This window comes from Penicillium argentinense, assembly GCF_028826775.1.
Source record: "Penicillium argentinense strain IBT 30761 chromosome Unknown utg000009l_segment0_segment0, whole genome shotgun sequence".
NCBI lineage: Eukaryota > Fungi > Ascomycota > Eurotiomycetes > Eurotiales > Aspergillaceae > Penicillium > Penicillium argentinense.
In genome coordinates this window covers 2,337,775-2,350,435 of record NW_026622668.1, presented here as the reverse complement: position 1 = coordinate 2,350,435, position 12,661 = coordinate 2,337,775, and the positions used below count along the sequence as shown (strand labels likewise).

The 12,661-nt window shown below is 54.3% G+C and overlaps 6 protein-coding genes across 6 annotated transcripts; 3 read left to right on the top strand and 3 right to left on the bottom strand.

The window, feature by feature from the left end:
- Positions 1–218: 218 nt before the first annotated feature.
- N7532_008470 (DnaJ domain protein) lies at positions 219–1,186 on the bottom strand (the record flags this gene model as incomplete). Its single annotated transcript, XM_056620962.1, has 2 exons — positions 219–964; positions 1,030–1,186. 2 exons carry the CDS (start codon positions 1,184–1,186, stop codon positions 219–221), a joined length of 903 nt encoding a protein of 300 aa, XP_056471768.1.
- Positions 1,187–1,542: 356 nt separating this feature from the next.
- On the top strand, positions 1,543–2,220 carry N7532_008469 (putative DRAP deaminase; the record flags this gene model as incomplete). Its single annotated transcript, XM_056620961.1, has 1 exon — positions 1,543–2,220. The coding sequence occupies one exon, from the start codon at positions 1,543–1,545 to the stop codon at positions 2,218–2,220; it is 678 nt and encodes a 225-aa protein (XP_056471767.1).
- A 492-nt stretch (positions 2,221–2,712) lies between these two features.
- N7532_008468 (OB-fold domain-containing protein) lies at positions 2,713–3,801 on the top strand (the record flags this gene model as incomplete). The annotated part of the gene is made up of 2 exons (XM_056620960.1): positions 2,713–2,845; positions 3,047–3,801. The coding sequence occupies 2 exons, from the start codon at positions 2,713–2,715 to the stop codon at positions 3,799–3,801; spliced, it is 888 nt and encodes a 295-aa protein (XP_056471766.1).
- Positions 3,802–4,125: 324 nt separating this feature from the next.
- Positions 4,126–6,137, bottom strand: N7532_008467 (uncharacterized protein; the record flags this gene model as incomplete). The annotated part of the gene is made up of 2 exons (XM_056620959.1): positions 4,126–5,189; positions 5,255–6,137. 2 exons carry the CDS (start codon positions 6,135–6,137, stop codon positions 4,126–4,128), a joined length of 1,947 nt encoding a protein of 648 aa, XP_056471765.1.
- A 1,186-nt stretch (positions 6,138–7,323) lies between these two features.
- On the bottom strand, positions 7,324–8,653 carry N7532_008466 (uncharacterized protein; the record flags this gene model as incomplete). Its single annotated transcript, XM_056620958.1, has 6 exons — positions 7,324–7,566; positions 7,618–7,731; positions 7,797–8,156; positions 8,215–8,452; positions 8,507–8,533; positions 8,592–8,653. The coding sequence occupies 6 exons, from the start codon at positions 8,651–8,653 to the stop codon at positions 7,324–7,326; spliced, it is 1,044 nt and encodes a 347-aa protein (XP_056471764.1).
- Positions 8,654–10,297: 1,644 nt separating this feature from the next.
- N7532_008465 (uncharacterized protein) lies at positions 10,298–11,147 on the top strand (the record flags this gene model as incomplete). Its single annotated transcript, XM_056620957.1, has 2 exons — positions 10,298–10,342; positions 10,437–11,147. The coding sequence occupies 2 exons, from the start codon at positions 10,298–10,300 to the stop codon at positions 11,145–11,147; spliced, it is 756 nt and encodes a 251-aa protein (XP_056471763.1).
- Positions 11,148–12,661: the final 1,514 nt, after the last annotated feature.

Genomic DNA, 12,661 nt, shown 5'->3' with positions numbered 1-12,661 from the left:
ACTACAAATTGGAGTAGATCCTACCAATTTGTATTCGCCCAATCAATAATGCATACAGAATTACCATATCAACTGTAGCTACCCCTAGCAGGCAGTTCACTACCAGACACAAGATGCAATCATAAACAAAACGCCCGGCTCCCAAGAATTTAGAAAACGCTCAATGAAAAAGCATTCAGATCGTGGTAGAAAAGCTCAGACACAAATCTTCCTTCACACTAAGCTTTGGCCTTCTTCGACTTGGACTTTCCATCCTTCGATTTGCGAGCTCCAACAGCAGCAAAGGCCTCCTCGGATGGCTCGTCAGGGGGTCCACGCTTCTTGCCATTAGGTTGGCCGTACTTTTCCTCAATGTGGGCAAGAAACCCCTGGCCCCGTTGTTGCTGTCGCTTGTTAATCAGCGCCAGCAGATCATCTTCGTTCCCGGCAGAAGCCTTGGAGGCCTTCGCGGCCTTCTTCTTCTTGTCGTTCTCCAGCTTCTTCGACAGCTTTTCCGCCTCCCTCGCCTCCTTCTGAGCACGCTTGACTCGTTTCTGGCGCTTGTCCTCCGACTCCTCAGTGTACTGCGCGTATTCCTTCACTTCTCCGTCGACAATGGCTTGATCGATGATGGCGCGGAAGCGCTCGTCGTCGTCCAGAACGTTGGAAAGCATGACGGACTCGTAGATGCCATCCAGATCCCCCTCATTTGCCTCATACGCCGCCAAAAGATCCTTCTTCTCTTCATCGGAGCCCTGGTATTTCTTTTGGAAGTCGGAGACAGCGCGCGTGTCCAGCATCGCCGACAACTGCTCGCGGTAAAAGTCCATCCAGTCAAAGTCGCCATCTTCTCCGAGCACCTCGTCGGTGCTGCCAGTGCGATCATACATATTGCGGCGGCGTTTGTCGGACAGGACGGCGTAGGCTAAAGCGATCTTCTGGAACTTGGCGTGGGCTTCGTCGCGAGCATCCTCGCCCACCTTGTCTGTTATCCGTGTGTCAGATCATCTGAAAGCAATTCCCGCAGATCAGTGTGCTGGAAATACTTACCAGGATGGTGCTTCAAGGCATTCTTCTTGTAGGCAGTCTTGATCGTCTCGAGTGTCGCATCGGACTGCACGCCGAGGATCTGGTACAAATCTTCCTCGACAGAGGGCGGTTGCTCGTCGGCGACCTGGTCGGACTTGGGCTTTGATCCTTTCGCCATTGTGGGTCGTAAAAGATTTATCTGATGTTTCCGGCTTGCAGCTACTGGAGATTGACGGCGTTTTCAGTCTGATGATGACCCAGCGCGAAAAGTTGACAGGCGGCTGATTTACGCGTGGGTCGCGGTCTCGACGCGCCGTCATTCCGTCATCGGTCGGTTCTGCTGCAGTTCCCCGCTTTCCTTGGAGCTCCATCCTAAGGTTGTCTTCAGCTTCCCCAACTTTCTTAAAGCTTGCAACTCCTTGCCAGCTACCTGCGACCGTGTCTATATATCTCAATTTACTTCTCGCAAGCGTTTTGTTACCGACTACCACATCGTTCGACGGGCTAGTGACACCGCCACCCACCCACACCACAATGACGAACAATTCCCCTCACACACCCTTCATGCAGAAATGCATCGAACTCGCTGAAAAGTCCCCTCCCCGACCAACGAATTTCCGCGTCGGCGCTATCCTCCTTTCTCGGAAAGACGGAGATATCACCTTTTCAGACGACCGCATCCTTTCGACAGGGTACACCATGGAGCTAGCGGGCAACACCCACGCCGAACAATGCTGCTTCGCGAACTATGCCGCCGTACACAAGGTTGCCGACGACCAAGTAGCCGGTGCGCTGCCTGTCGAGCCGGGGCGCAAGCTCGTCATGTATGTCTCCATGGAGCCTTGCGGGAAGCGGCTGTCAGGCAATGCGCCTTGTGTGCAGCGGATCACAAAGACTCGGGACGGAGGTCGAGAGGGAATTCACAAGGTCTATTTCGGCGTTAAGGAGCCGGGGACTTTTGTTGGAGAGTCGGAGGGCTGTAAAATGCTTTCTGCTGCGGGTATTGAGTGGGAGCATGTACCTGGTCTGGAGAAGGAGATCTTGAGCGTCGCTGTGGCGGGGCATGAGAACCCGGAGGAGGAAGTCAAGAATGCTTTGGGAAAATTGGAGACGAATGCTGATCAGATCAGTGAAGAGGAGAGGCAGAGGCTAAACCAACAACCCCGGAATCCGAAGAAGCGGATGATGGAGGGGGAAACAATTATATATTAGAGTGCGGTCAAAGCAATAATTCAATGAAGAATTGTCATCCTGGCAGCTATTAGCAGAGTCATCTTAATTACACGGTGACTTTTGCATACAGTGTAGTAGTATATGAAGTAGGCTAGCCAAGCTTCTAGCCTAGCCTACTCTAGCGCCTCCTAGCAAAAGGCGAGAGGGAGCACCAGCATTTGTGCAGGGGTCTTCGATTTAGCCCCTAAAACGCCACAGTGATTACAAAGAGAACACCAGAGCTACATAACATTCAACTGATACGTCTTAATTGCGCAGACAAGCCCTCGGTGAATATTGGTCATGGTTATGATGCTAAAAAAAAGACAATGGTATTGTCCTGCACCCCGACTTTCGCCATGCCTATTACAGCTCACGTGACCAGGTTGTAACTTCCGTATTTCAAAGCCAACACTGGACACGGCGCATCTCATCTCACGTTCCACCTTCTCGCGCAACTCGCGATCTTGAGCTCAGCGGAAAGATGAACTTATGGAGACGGCTACCGATGCAGACCTTGTCTTCTACCCCGCGTTCTGCTTCAAGGCGTCGCCAACGCATTTCACCTGGGTGAAGATGGCAATAGCTGATGTGCACAGGCTGAAAAGACCGAAAGGATTTGAAGGTGTGTTTTGACGGAAAATTCCAGCTCTTCCCGATAGTCCTGCATGGCTTTTTTCTCCCCCTTCTCTGTGCCTACCTCTCGGTAGGCGCATCCGGGTTGATTCACCCTGCTCTAGCTCATTCCATTTTGCCAATCTCTAGCACGTTTCCACAAACATAAATACAAAGATCAATGAAAACCTCCGACTAACAAAGCTTACAGGCCAAAAAGTCTTCTTTTACAAGAACCACCCAATCAGCTACATCGCCGTGGCAGGTGTAATCGTAGCCAGGACCGATGTCCCCCGGCGGACGATCCTGACTATAGACGACAGCAGCGGAGCCACGCTAGACATCGTCGTCTTACAAGCCGACCCAAAAGAGAAGGACTCAAGACAGTCCGCGCAGACGCTCAACTTTGCCATCTCAGGCATAGCATCGGGATCAAATCCCGAAAATATCTCGGAAGAAAAGCCAGATATCCTAGCCATGAATCAAACAGTCCACGTCTCAGCGACAGATCGGTCAATCATCGATATCTCGCAGCTCCAGCCTGGCGCTATTGTCAAAGTCAAGGGCACGTTGAGCATCTTCCGGTCGGATTTCCAGTTGAATCTGGAGCGGTTTTCGATGGTCCCGGATACGAATGCCGAGATGAAATTCATTGATGAAAAACTGCAGTTTTTGGTGGGGGTGCTTTCTGATCCGTGGGTCCTTCTTGATGAGGAGGTTGAGCAGTTGCGGAGGGAGGCGGAGCGGGGGCATGTCGAGATTGCGGAGGAGAGGAGACGTGCGGAGAGGAGGCTTAAGAGACGGGCTGAACAGGAAGAGAAAGATCAGCGGCATATACAAAGGCGGTATGAGAAAGAGGAGAAGAAGAGGGCTTCGGCCGCGGGTGTTTGTAAGGAGAATGGGGCAAGAGTTATGGCGGATATTAAGCGTCGAAGGGGGGCTTCCGGTTCTGGGTCGAGCAGTTGAAGCAGGGCACATGTTACCAACGATTCCGATTATCGTCCTTTTTTACGACATTGGAAATTGGGTGGTGTTGGCATGTCATCACATTCATCATAAATATATGGCTTTTGTGCGCCAGCAAAATGTATCCAAACATTAGACATGAAACGTCATCACCTCGTTCATATCATCAAACATCAAATCAAACCCCGAGAACAGGGGTATCTCCATGCCAGAAATGAACGCCGAGTAAAAATTAAAAAAAAAAAAAAAAAATCAAAATGAACACCACCAGGTTACATCAACCGAAATCAAAGCAAAAATCCGCAGATCGGTAGCACAGAACTATTAGTAGTACTTTTTGTACTCATGCACTGGTCCACCTCCATGTCCACCCAACATTCCGCGATGATATTCATCGGGACGAGGGCCGCGAGCCGAGTCACGATGATCTCTATGTCCATGTCTAATGTCATCAGTATCCGGGAAAATCGAAGTCGGTGATTCCGTGTATAAGTCCGCTGCTGACACTCCTTCGTACCTAGGAACATTGTCGCGGTTCAGCAGATCACCCTCAGAGTGTCGGTAGTCGCCGGCTCGTGGTGGGTTCATGCCACGAGAAGAGCTGCGAGATCTGCGCGAGTATCGTCGAGAAGAAGGTCCATGTCCATGTCCGTGTCCGGGGCCAGCTCGGCCGTAGCGAGAATCATAGTCATACGGGGGAACTGGTTTGGTGCCTGAAATATCTGACGCCCGGGGGAGGTCGGACGGTCTGGCGGTGGAGAAAGAGCTCGCGGAGCTGCGAGAGTGGTGAGGTAGATCCTCGTACTTCTTTCCACCTCCCGGCTGGGCGCTGTAGGGCTTTCTCTCACGCTCGATAGAGACGAAGGGGGTGGGGTCGTCATCATCGATCACGGCGGAGGACGAGGCAGCAGCAGCGGCGGCGGCGGCTGGTGGAGGTCGGCCTCGCTCGTAGGATCGCGCCCGGCCACTGGAGTCGACCGCTGGCTCTGGGGATCGACTTGCTGTCTTGGGTCGTGCCTCCTCGCGCTCCTCGTCCGTGATGTGAGGCAAGTCAACACCGCATCGCTCCATGATGTACTGCTCGGCCTCCTCTCGCAATCCAATGTCTGGCGTCTCAGGGAAGAGCCGGCGGGGGATCTCCTTGGGGAAGCGCTCCCTCTTGTCATCGGGATTGCTGATGGGCATGTTCACGAGGGCCTTTTGCAGCCGCTCGTATTCACGATTCGGGTTGGCCAAAATCAGGATGGTCGCCCATTTCTCGAACCCCTTGGGAGTCAATCCCGGGACATCGGGGCGCTCCCCCAAGTCATCCTCCTGTACCAGATGGTGCGAGATCTTGAGATCACGGAACAATCTCGAGACGGATGACGTGCGGTCATCCCATATGACTGGCAACAGAAATATTCAGAATTGATGATCGCGATTGTTAGAAATGAAGATGATTATGACTTACGGTGCCACGGGTATGGGTCCCCAGGTACATGGGTGTCCTTGTAGAACTTCTCCAGCTTTGCGGTGGTGATAACCAGGGTGTTGCCGGGCGGGTAGTCCTCGATCAGGTGCATTGCAATGCCACGCAGGAACTGACCAAGCCTCTTGGTGGGCTCCCCATCCTCGAACAGCTTCCCCCAGATTCTCTCCAGCGTGGTCATCTCCATGACGGTCGTGTCACGATCAGGAGGCTTCGGACGAGTGTGTTGGCTACCCTGACTGGACATGGACTCGCGTCGGCGGGAAGTGGAATATGAATCGGGGGAGGGTTTGGGGTTTGTGCGAGGCTCGCCTGCGTAGGCAGCACGCGGGACGTATGGGTTGGTGTCGAAACTCTGGGACATGGGCTTCTCTACAGGCACCGACCCGCTTCTCTGCGAAGCAATGGGCGGCGACTCCGAGTGCGGGCGGGCTCCCCCGTCCGCCGCAGCATATGGTGGTTGTTGCGATTGCGATCGAACAGGTGGGGGACCGGATCCCTGGAGATTGCTGCTATCGAGGCCGGTGGCCTTGAGCTGCTGGATGACCGTCGCAGTGATCTGCGACAGCACGTCTGGCGAGAGGTAGGCCGATGTATTTGCGTTCCTTACCGCCGAGTTGACCGCGTCGTTGATATGGCCCGGATTCGTGCTCTCCGCGCGGGGCGACTCTGCGTATCCATCCATGCTCGACGTCGACGACGGGTGCGGAGGCATCTGCGGCTGGGGCATATTCAGGTGTTCGGTTTCATGATAAGAAGGATACGGAGGCTGAGGAGGGCCGTAAGGGTCCTTTGAATCGGGGGAGATATGTCCCATCTGGTAGGGATTGGGGGTTGACCGGTATCCGTCTGGATTGTACGCCATGGCGACCAGGGTGGACAACAAGCCCTCGCTCTTTTCACGGTCTCGATCTGCGTCTCGCCCTCTCCGAGTCTCTGGCAGATGCGCCCGGAGGGGTATAGCCAAGCAGGGTCCGGAAATTCAGGCAAATGCGGCGCAGACGGATGGGGGTGGGTGGCCGGAGAGGTCGCGAAGGTAGAGAAATTCAGCGACGGAGGGGCTCCCAGATGCTGTGGGGAAACCAGTGGCGATCCCAAACACAACTGCGTCACTGCTCGCGCCGGTGCAACGGTTTCCCTTCCAGCCCTCCGCTGACGAAGCCTTCCCCCGGACGTACTCCAGCCAGCTCGACGTCACAAAGATTTGGTGTGGCGCATTTAATATATTAAGGTGCCACAATAGTTCAGGATGTCATATCGACAGGCGGGCCGGGAGCGTCATGATCGGCACAGGTCAATCTAAAGACTGCAGCTTCCATGCGATGCCTGCGTCGATTACGATTTGCCTCGCCTATCTTAGCTGCCAGCGATGGGTTTCATCTCTCGCACATGTCGCGGCATCTGCACTGTCGAAGCCGACAGTTGGCTCCGCATTCCAGGTCGGTGCGGCCACGCGCTGCCATTGTTGGCATGCAGCACATGGCATCATCTGACGCTAGCCAGTAAGGAGAAAGTGCCCGAGGAGCTGTCTGAGGTATCAAGCATCAGTCATCCTCGAATCCATCAGATCGGTGCTATAGTGTGAGACCAGCATGAGACCGCGGCGATAGCGGGCCTAATTATAGCGCCTGGGGGGGGCGAGGGGCGAATATATATTTTCGGACACGGCACTAATATACGGTTGGAACGTCGAGACATGACGATGGTTTCATTTTGCAAAAATAGCACGCATATCAAACTAGCCTAGATCACTGATAACGACTGCGTGGTAAAATCAAAAATGTTTGTTTTGATAGACGAAAGCGTGGAAAGTGGGGAACGGAACCCCCGATGTCATCGCTGAACCATGGGCACCTCCCGGGGCTGACCCAGGGAACGGAATCAACCCTGCGAAATAGCAACGAGAGAACTTGCAACCGAAACCATAGCCAGCAACCATGTTGAGAAATGAAAATCAGAAACCAGAGAATCTGCAAATTCACCTCGACGTCATGTCATGGATATTCAGCAAGCAATCGATAATTCCGGAGTCTCACGGTTGGGCCAGGTACTCAGTCGTGCTTCTCATTGGTAGACTGCGTGTCAATCACGCTCTCACGCTGCGGATCGACTCTGACCCAATGCTCCACGATATGTTCAGGCCGAGGTCCAGCTCCAGACTGCGGGTTGGTCTCAGTCTCCGTACTCATCTCGGACTGCGTGCCCATCTCAAGAAGAAGGCCAGTCTCAGACTGCGCGCGAGTTTGCGGCGACGGCGACGGCGGCTCTTGAGCCAAGGCGCGGGTTCGAGTAGGCTGATTTCCATGATTAGCCATGCTATGAAAACCACTTTGGTTTATACTTACCGGAATTCGCAGCCAGCCCTTCCGGATAAAGGCTTGTGAAGATTTGGGTTCTTCGTCGGAGTCATCGTCTAGCAGAAAGTCGTCCGTATCGTTCAAGATGTAGTCTTGTTCATCCTGTAGTAGCAGATATGTAAGTCTGTAATCACTATTCCGAATCCATCACAAATGAAGCAACTTACCATTCCCGGGATGGATCGATTCGAGTAGAGCAGCTCCTCGTCCCGGATATACGAGGCGTTATCACGCTCCGTAAGCTCTGCCATCGAAAAGGACCGTCCAGAAGCCGCAACATCCACGAAATCATAAAGGGAGGTAGCCCGGGAAGTCGTCGACGAGACACTGGTGGGGTCGTAGTGATCCGATTGCTGCCGGGGCTGGCGCGGTGCATGATCCTTGACAGATTCATGGGAATGCTGGCCGCGAGGGAGTCTTTCCTGCTCCAGTCTATTAGCCTCCCATCGCCGCACGGTACGCTCTCGATCGCGGGCATTGTATGCATGGTTATCGGTCAGCATCCATTCTTGACACGAGGCACAAGTCTGTTGAGATTTATGGCAGTGTTAGCCCCTGTCAAAGATCATGGACATGAATACTCACGGGTTCGGGGTATCGGCGCTGGGCGCGCGCAAACTCATCGAGAGCCTTTGTTTCGCCGCAGATCTTGCACTTTCTCTCGTACTGGAGGCGGTTGTCGATGCATTCGGTGCAACGGATGGTGTCCGGATAGTCCAGGATGTGTTGGCCATCTCGATAGATTCGGCGTCGGAGTCGGGCGAGTGCGTTCTTCGAGTACCAGGCCACGGTTCGACGGGTTCCACACTGTGAGCAAGTGATCCTGCGCAAGTTAGATTCATTGCTCTGATGTAAGTGAGGGCGAGGGTATACTGACCATTCTGGGATCTGGATCGTCTCAATTCTGGTAGAGTTAGTGAGCTGGAGCTGATAGAGAGAACAACTGCGGAGGGTGTACTCACCCCCGTTTGGCGAGGTAAAAGCTGCCGCCGTCGGCAGGTCGAACTGGCTCCAGAGGAGGCATGGTGGTTGTTCGTAGTATATGCTCGAGAGAAAATTTCCGTAGAGTGTCAGAGTGATAAATGAGTAAGAGGATGGTTGGTTGGAGATGGAAGGGAGAGAATCTGGGAGGAAGAGGACCTGCTTCAGGATGAGGATTTAAGCTCGAGGAAGAGAAGCGTCTCCAGGAACGTTGGGGAAAGGGAGATGCATTGTAGCGCCGACAGTGCAACGCCGAGCCTCTGAGATTCACCGTGAGGTTGAAGTCGGCAGCAAATTGACGGCGATAGATACTCTACCACTGATTCTGGGAGAGGGCGAGAAGCAAACAGGCCGGAAGAGACGATATTCGATAGCACTCGCCTCAGCGGTTCTTGTTTGAAGTTGTCGTTCGCGGTCTGTGAGATAAAGACCAGGGGAGCTATATGGCGAGGAATTTGAACAGATTTCTGGAACTGTCTATGGTGGGCAAATGAAAGAATAATGAGCGCATTGAATATATATATTAATGTAGTGTGCAATTCTGGGATCTGGAAGGACGAGTGAGTGATATATTCACAAATGTCAACATTATTCAATCAAACTTGGCTCAGGTTTGGCTCAAATGTAGAAGGCTTTTAAGACAAGCGAGGGTCGTAGAAAGTCGTGTCTTTGTGTTGCAGGATGTTTGCTGCACCTACCCTCGGGTAGTATATCAGCACGTTTCACTCTGAGCATTTCACTTGACGATAATTCTTAGAGGCAAGGTAGAGTATGAAAGGAATGGCCAAGAATAGCATTGTGTCATTGTGCATGGTGAATCAAACAGCTACACCAAATGTTTTCCCCTGTCTCCCTCAGGGTCAAGATGAGCCACGCTCAGCCAGATCCACGGAGTTAATGCACACAATCGCACCCCATTCCAGGGATCCCCCTAGCGTAGCGGGTAAAATGTCCGAACGGATGCTGGCAGAGGCCATGGTCGCGTCGACCCTAGCCACACGCCCTTCGCACACGGGATAATCTCGTCAGTTTCCTTGACGACGAGTCCACAATAGAGTTCACCGGCAATATTCAATTGGATCCGAGAAGACGGGATGACAGACTTCCAGAAGGTTCATCTCCGCGAACATCAGGGGGCCGGGTGCAACACAGCCAGGACTAGAGTCAGAGATAGACTAGCCGACCCCGTCTCCTGCTCTAGATACATGGCAGGGAACCTTCTCCGGAGAGGGTCTAGAGGCCACGCAGGTCAGTTGCCCACCTCCATAGAACCGTGGTAAGGACCTTCCAGAAAGGCTAAAGCGTCGAATAAGAGGCTAGGTTACTCCAGTGATAGTGGGAGAGTGGGACCCGACCCGAGATGCCTCGTGCAGTTTCCCGGGCACTAGATATCGCCAACCATTGATCTGGCATTGCGCTGTGGGCACTGGCCGATCGATGCGGGAAAGGGGGTGGATGGCATTGTGATACGCTCCCTGAGGCTGCCGGTGTCCTGAATAAAGAGAGGGGGACGTGTGTGGGCGAGTGTGTGAGTGCGAGAACCACCATGTTATGTTCGGCGTCTGATGTGGAGCACCGAGTTTAGGTCAATTAGCCTGGAGCAATTCCAAGTTCTGGTGTCCCTTTCTCGTATGAGTGCCGCAACTAGGTAAAGACAAGGCATCTAGGGCAATTGGTGAGGCGAACTATGTGGGTGACCCCCTGGGGACGAGTGGATGAAGCCGGTGGCAATGTCAGTCTGCCTCGTGCTAATAATGGATGATAGGATGATAAATCATAAATCCATTGGCAATTTGGAACATAGGGGCTCCCGATGACGAGCATAGGAGGCGATCGGTGTGGAAACGCGCACCGTCCAGGAGCCCGACGCGGCGGGAGGACTCCAGTGGACATGGAGGTCAGGACTGAGCTTCTCGAAGGTCGACCGAAGTCGACGGCGCCTCCCGGGACTTTGGGAACGGGTGCAAATAGCCCCCTGGGGAGTCAGCGATCTCCCAGCGCACAGGTGGCCGCGGTGGCCTCGGGTAGGAGGGACGGGCCTGGACGAGGTCCACAGCAGTGGAGCATCCGTCGTCCCCCGGGCGCACCGCGCAGCGCTAGGCCCACTCCCTGGAGACTGGTGGGCGATGCGCAGCAATCACCGCGCTCACAGCGGAGGGCTTTTGAGGTGTTGCATGAATCAAAGCCCACTTGGTGCTGTTGCCCACAAAAACGAGAACCAATGTCCCTCCCAATGGACTCGGAGGCGCGTCGGCTCCATCGCACTAGGATCCTGGCCATTGGTACCTCGCCGGCACTGTGGTGTCTCCAGTCTCGCCATACCCGCGGTGGTTTACTGGGGGTCTGGAGGTGTGTACTGGTATTGCCCCCCTCACTGGTGGCGTATGCAACTGTACACACCGCGTACGGATGTGTACACATTCCGTGTCGACGTGGAACCCTCGTTCGTCACCTGTGGTGATGCCCAAGCTTTTGTTTTTCTCTGCTCGTCGCGCGTGTGGAGTCGCGACTCGAGCTTCCCATGGGTCCGCCCGTAATTAATCCATGGATGCGTCCGCCGTAAATCGGTACATTCGGTACGGCCCTTGAGGGTCACCCACTCTGCCGGACTCGAGCTTCTGCAGCGATCGAAAGGAAAGGGGGCTGGAGGGCGGTTCGAGTAACCGCCACCCCCCTTTCATTTGGCGTCGCGAGTCGCAGTATCCAGTATCCTCCGACTGTTGCGGACGCGGCCCCGAAGGAACCGAGCCAGGATGAAATTAGAAACATGGGGCAACGCAATCCGGGAGTGCATCCTTGCGGGCCAAACGGCCGCCCCAGGGTTCGTCTGGTCTGACAGGTGCATTTCATCCCGCTGCAGGTAACAATCGATTACCTCGTATTGATCATCCCCTGCCCTCTCGCCGTCTGACATGTCCGCTGTACCGATCGCCCGCGTCTGTGTCCTCGGGTTCCTGGAGCTTGGGATGTGGAGCGAGCAGACCCAATCCCCAAAAGACGAGAATCGATGAAGATGATGATTATGATTTACCAGTCTGCCGTCCACCGGGCGACATCCGGCGCCGAGCAGGGATTCGCATCAACGGTCGTCATGAAGGGATGCGCCGGCGTATTGAATCGCCTGCTCATCGATACGTGAGACGAACTAGACCGGGGACTGGGCGGTAGTGCCCTTTTCCGAACAAAGAAAACAGCCCACTTGGGGCTCATCTCCAACAAGTCCAACAATTTACCGCGCCGTTGAGATTGCATCGTGAGATTGCGCGGTGAGGTTGACCGTGCAACCTGAATCAGGGTTCGCCATCTGTTCCCAATCGGGGGGCCACGAGAGGACACACGATCGCGGTGTCACCAGCCTTTTTTTTTTTTTTTTTTTTTTTTTCTCTTCTTTTTGAGCGCGCGAGCCAGTGAGGATGACAGAGAAAGAACAGGGCGCGACGGGGCGCGGGCAGCCCATCAGATGCACGATGGACGATGGGTTCCATGCCGGTGGCCCGGCTTAAGCTTACTCTACTTTCACTGCCTTGGATAAGGTACTCCATGCCTGTCGAGACTGCCAACGCCTCCGCGTCTCTCCGTGTCCCCGAACCTAATTTGCAGGCCCTCGTCGAATCTTGGTCAAATCCCAGCTTCTCGTAAAATAAAGATGGAGAGCGAAATTACCGTATGTAGGTTCAGTAGGTCATTCGACTCCATCCGGACCAGTCGGAGGCCAATCCTCCTGTCTTGCTCCCCTACGGTCCATAGTGCAGTCCACACCTCCCCCAGGAACGCTCGGATGGAGATCAGGTGGCGAGAAGGAGGATGCCTGGTCAACCGGATCAACAAACCCGGAGTGGAACAGGAACAGGGGAGAGGCGTTGCCGTTCGCATCCATGCGACCAGGCCCCGATCTCCAACGTAGGACATGACCTAACAGACATCGGTGCAGGAAGGATTCTCCTTGCGGGCCGGCCTGGGCCAGACTGTGGGCTTTGCGAACAGAATGACATTGTCGGAGGATCACCCTCGACCCGAGAGCTGGGACCGGACGGCTGGGGAGCTGATCTGT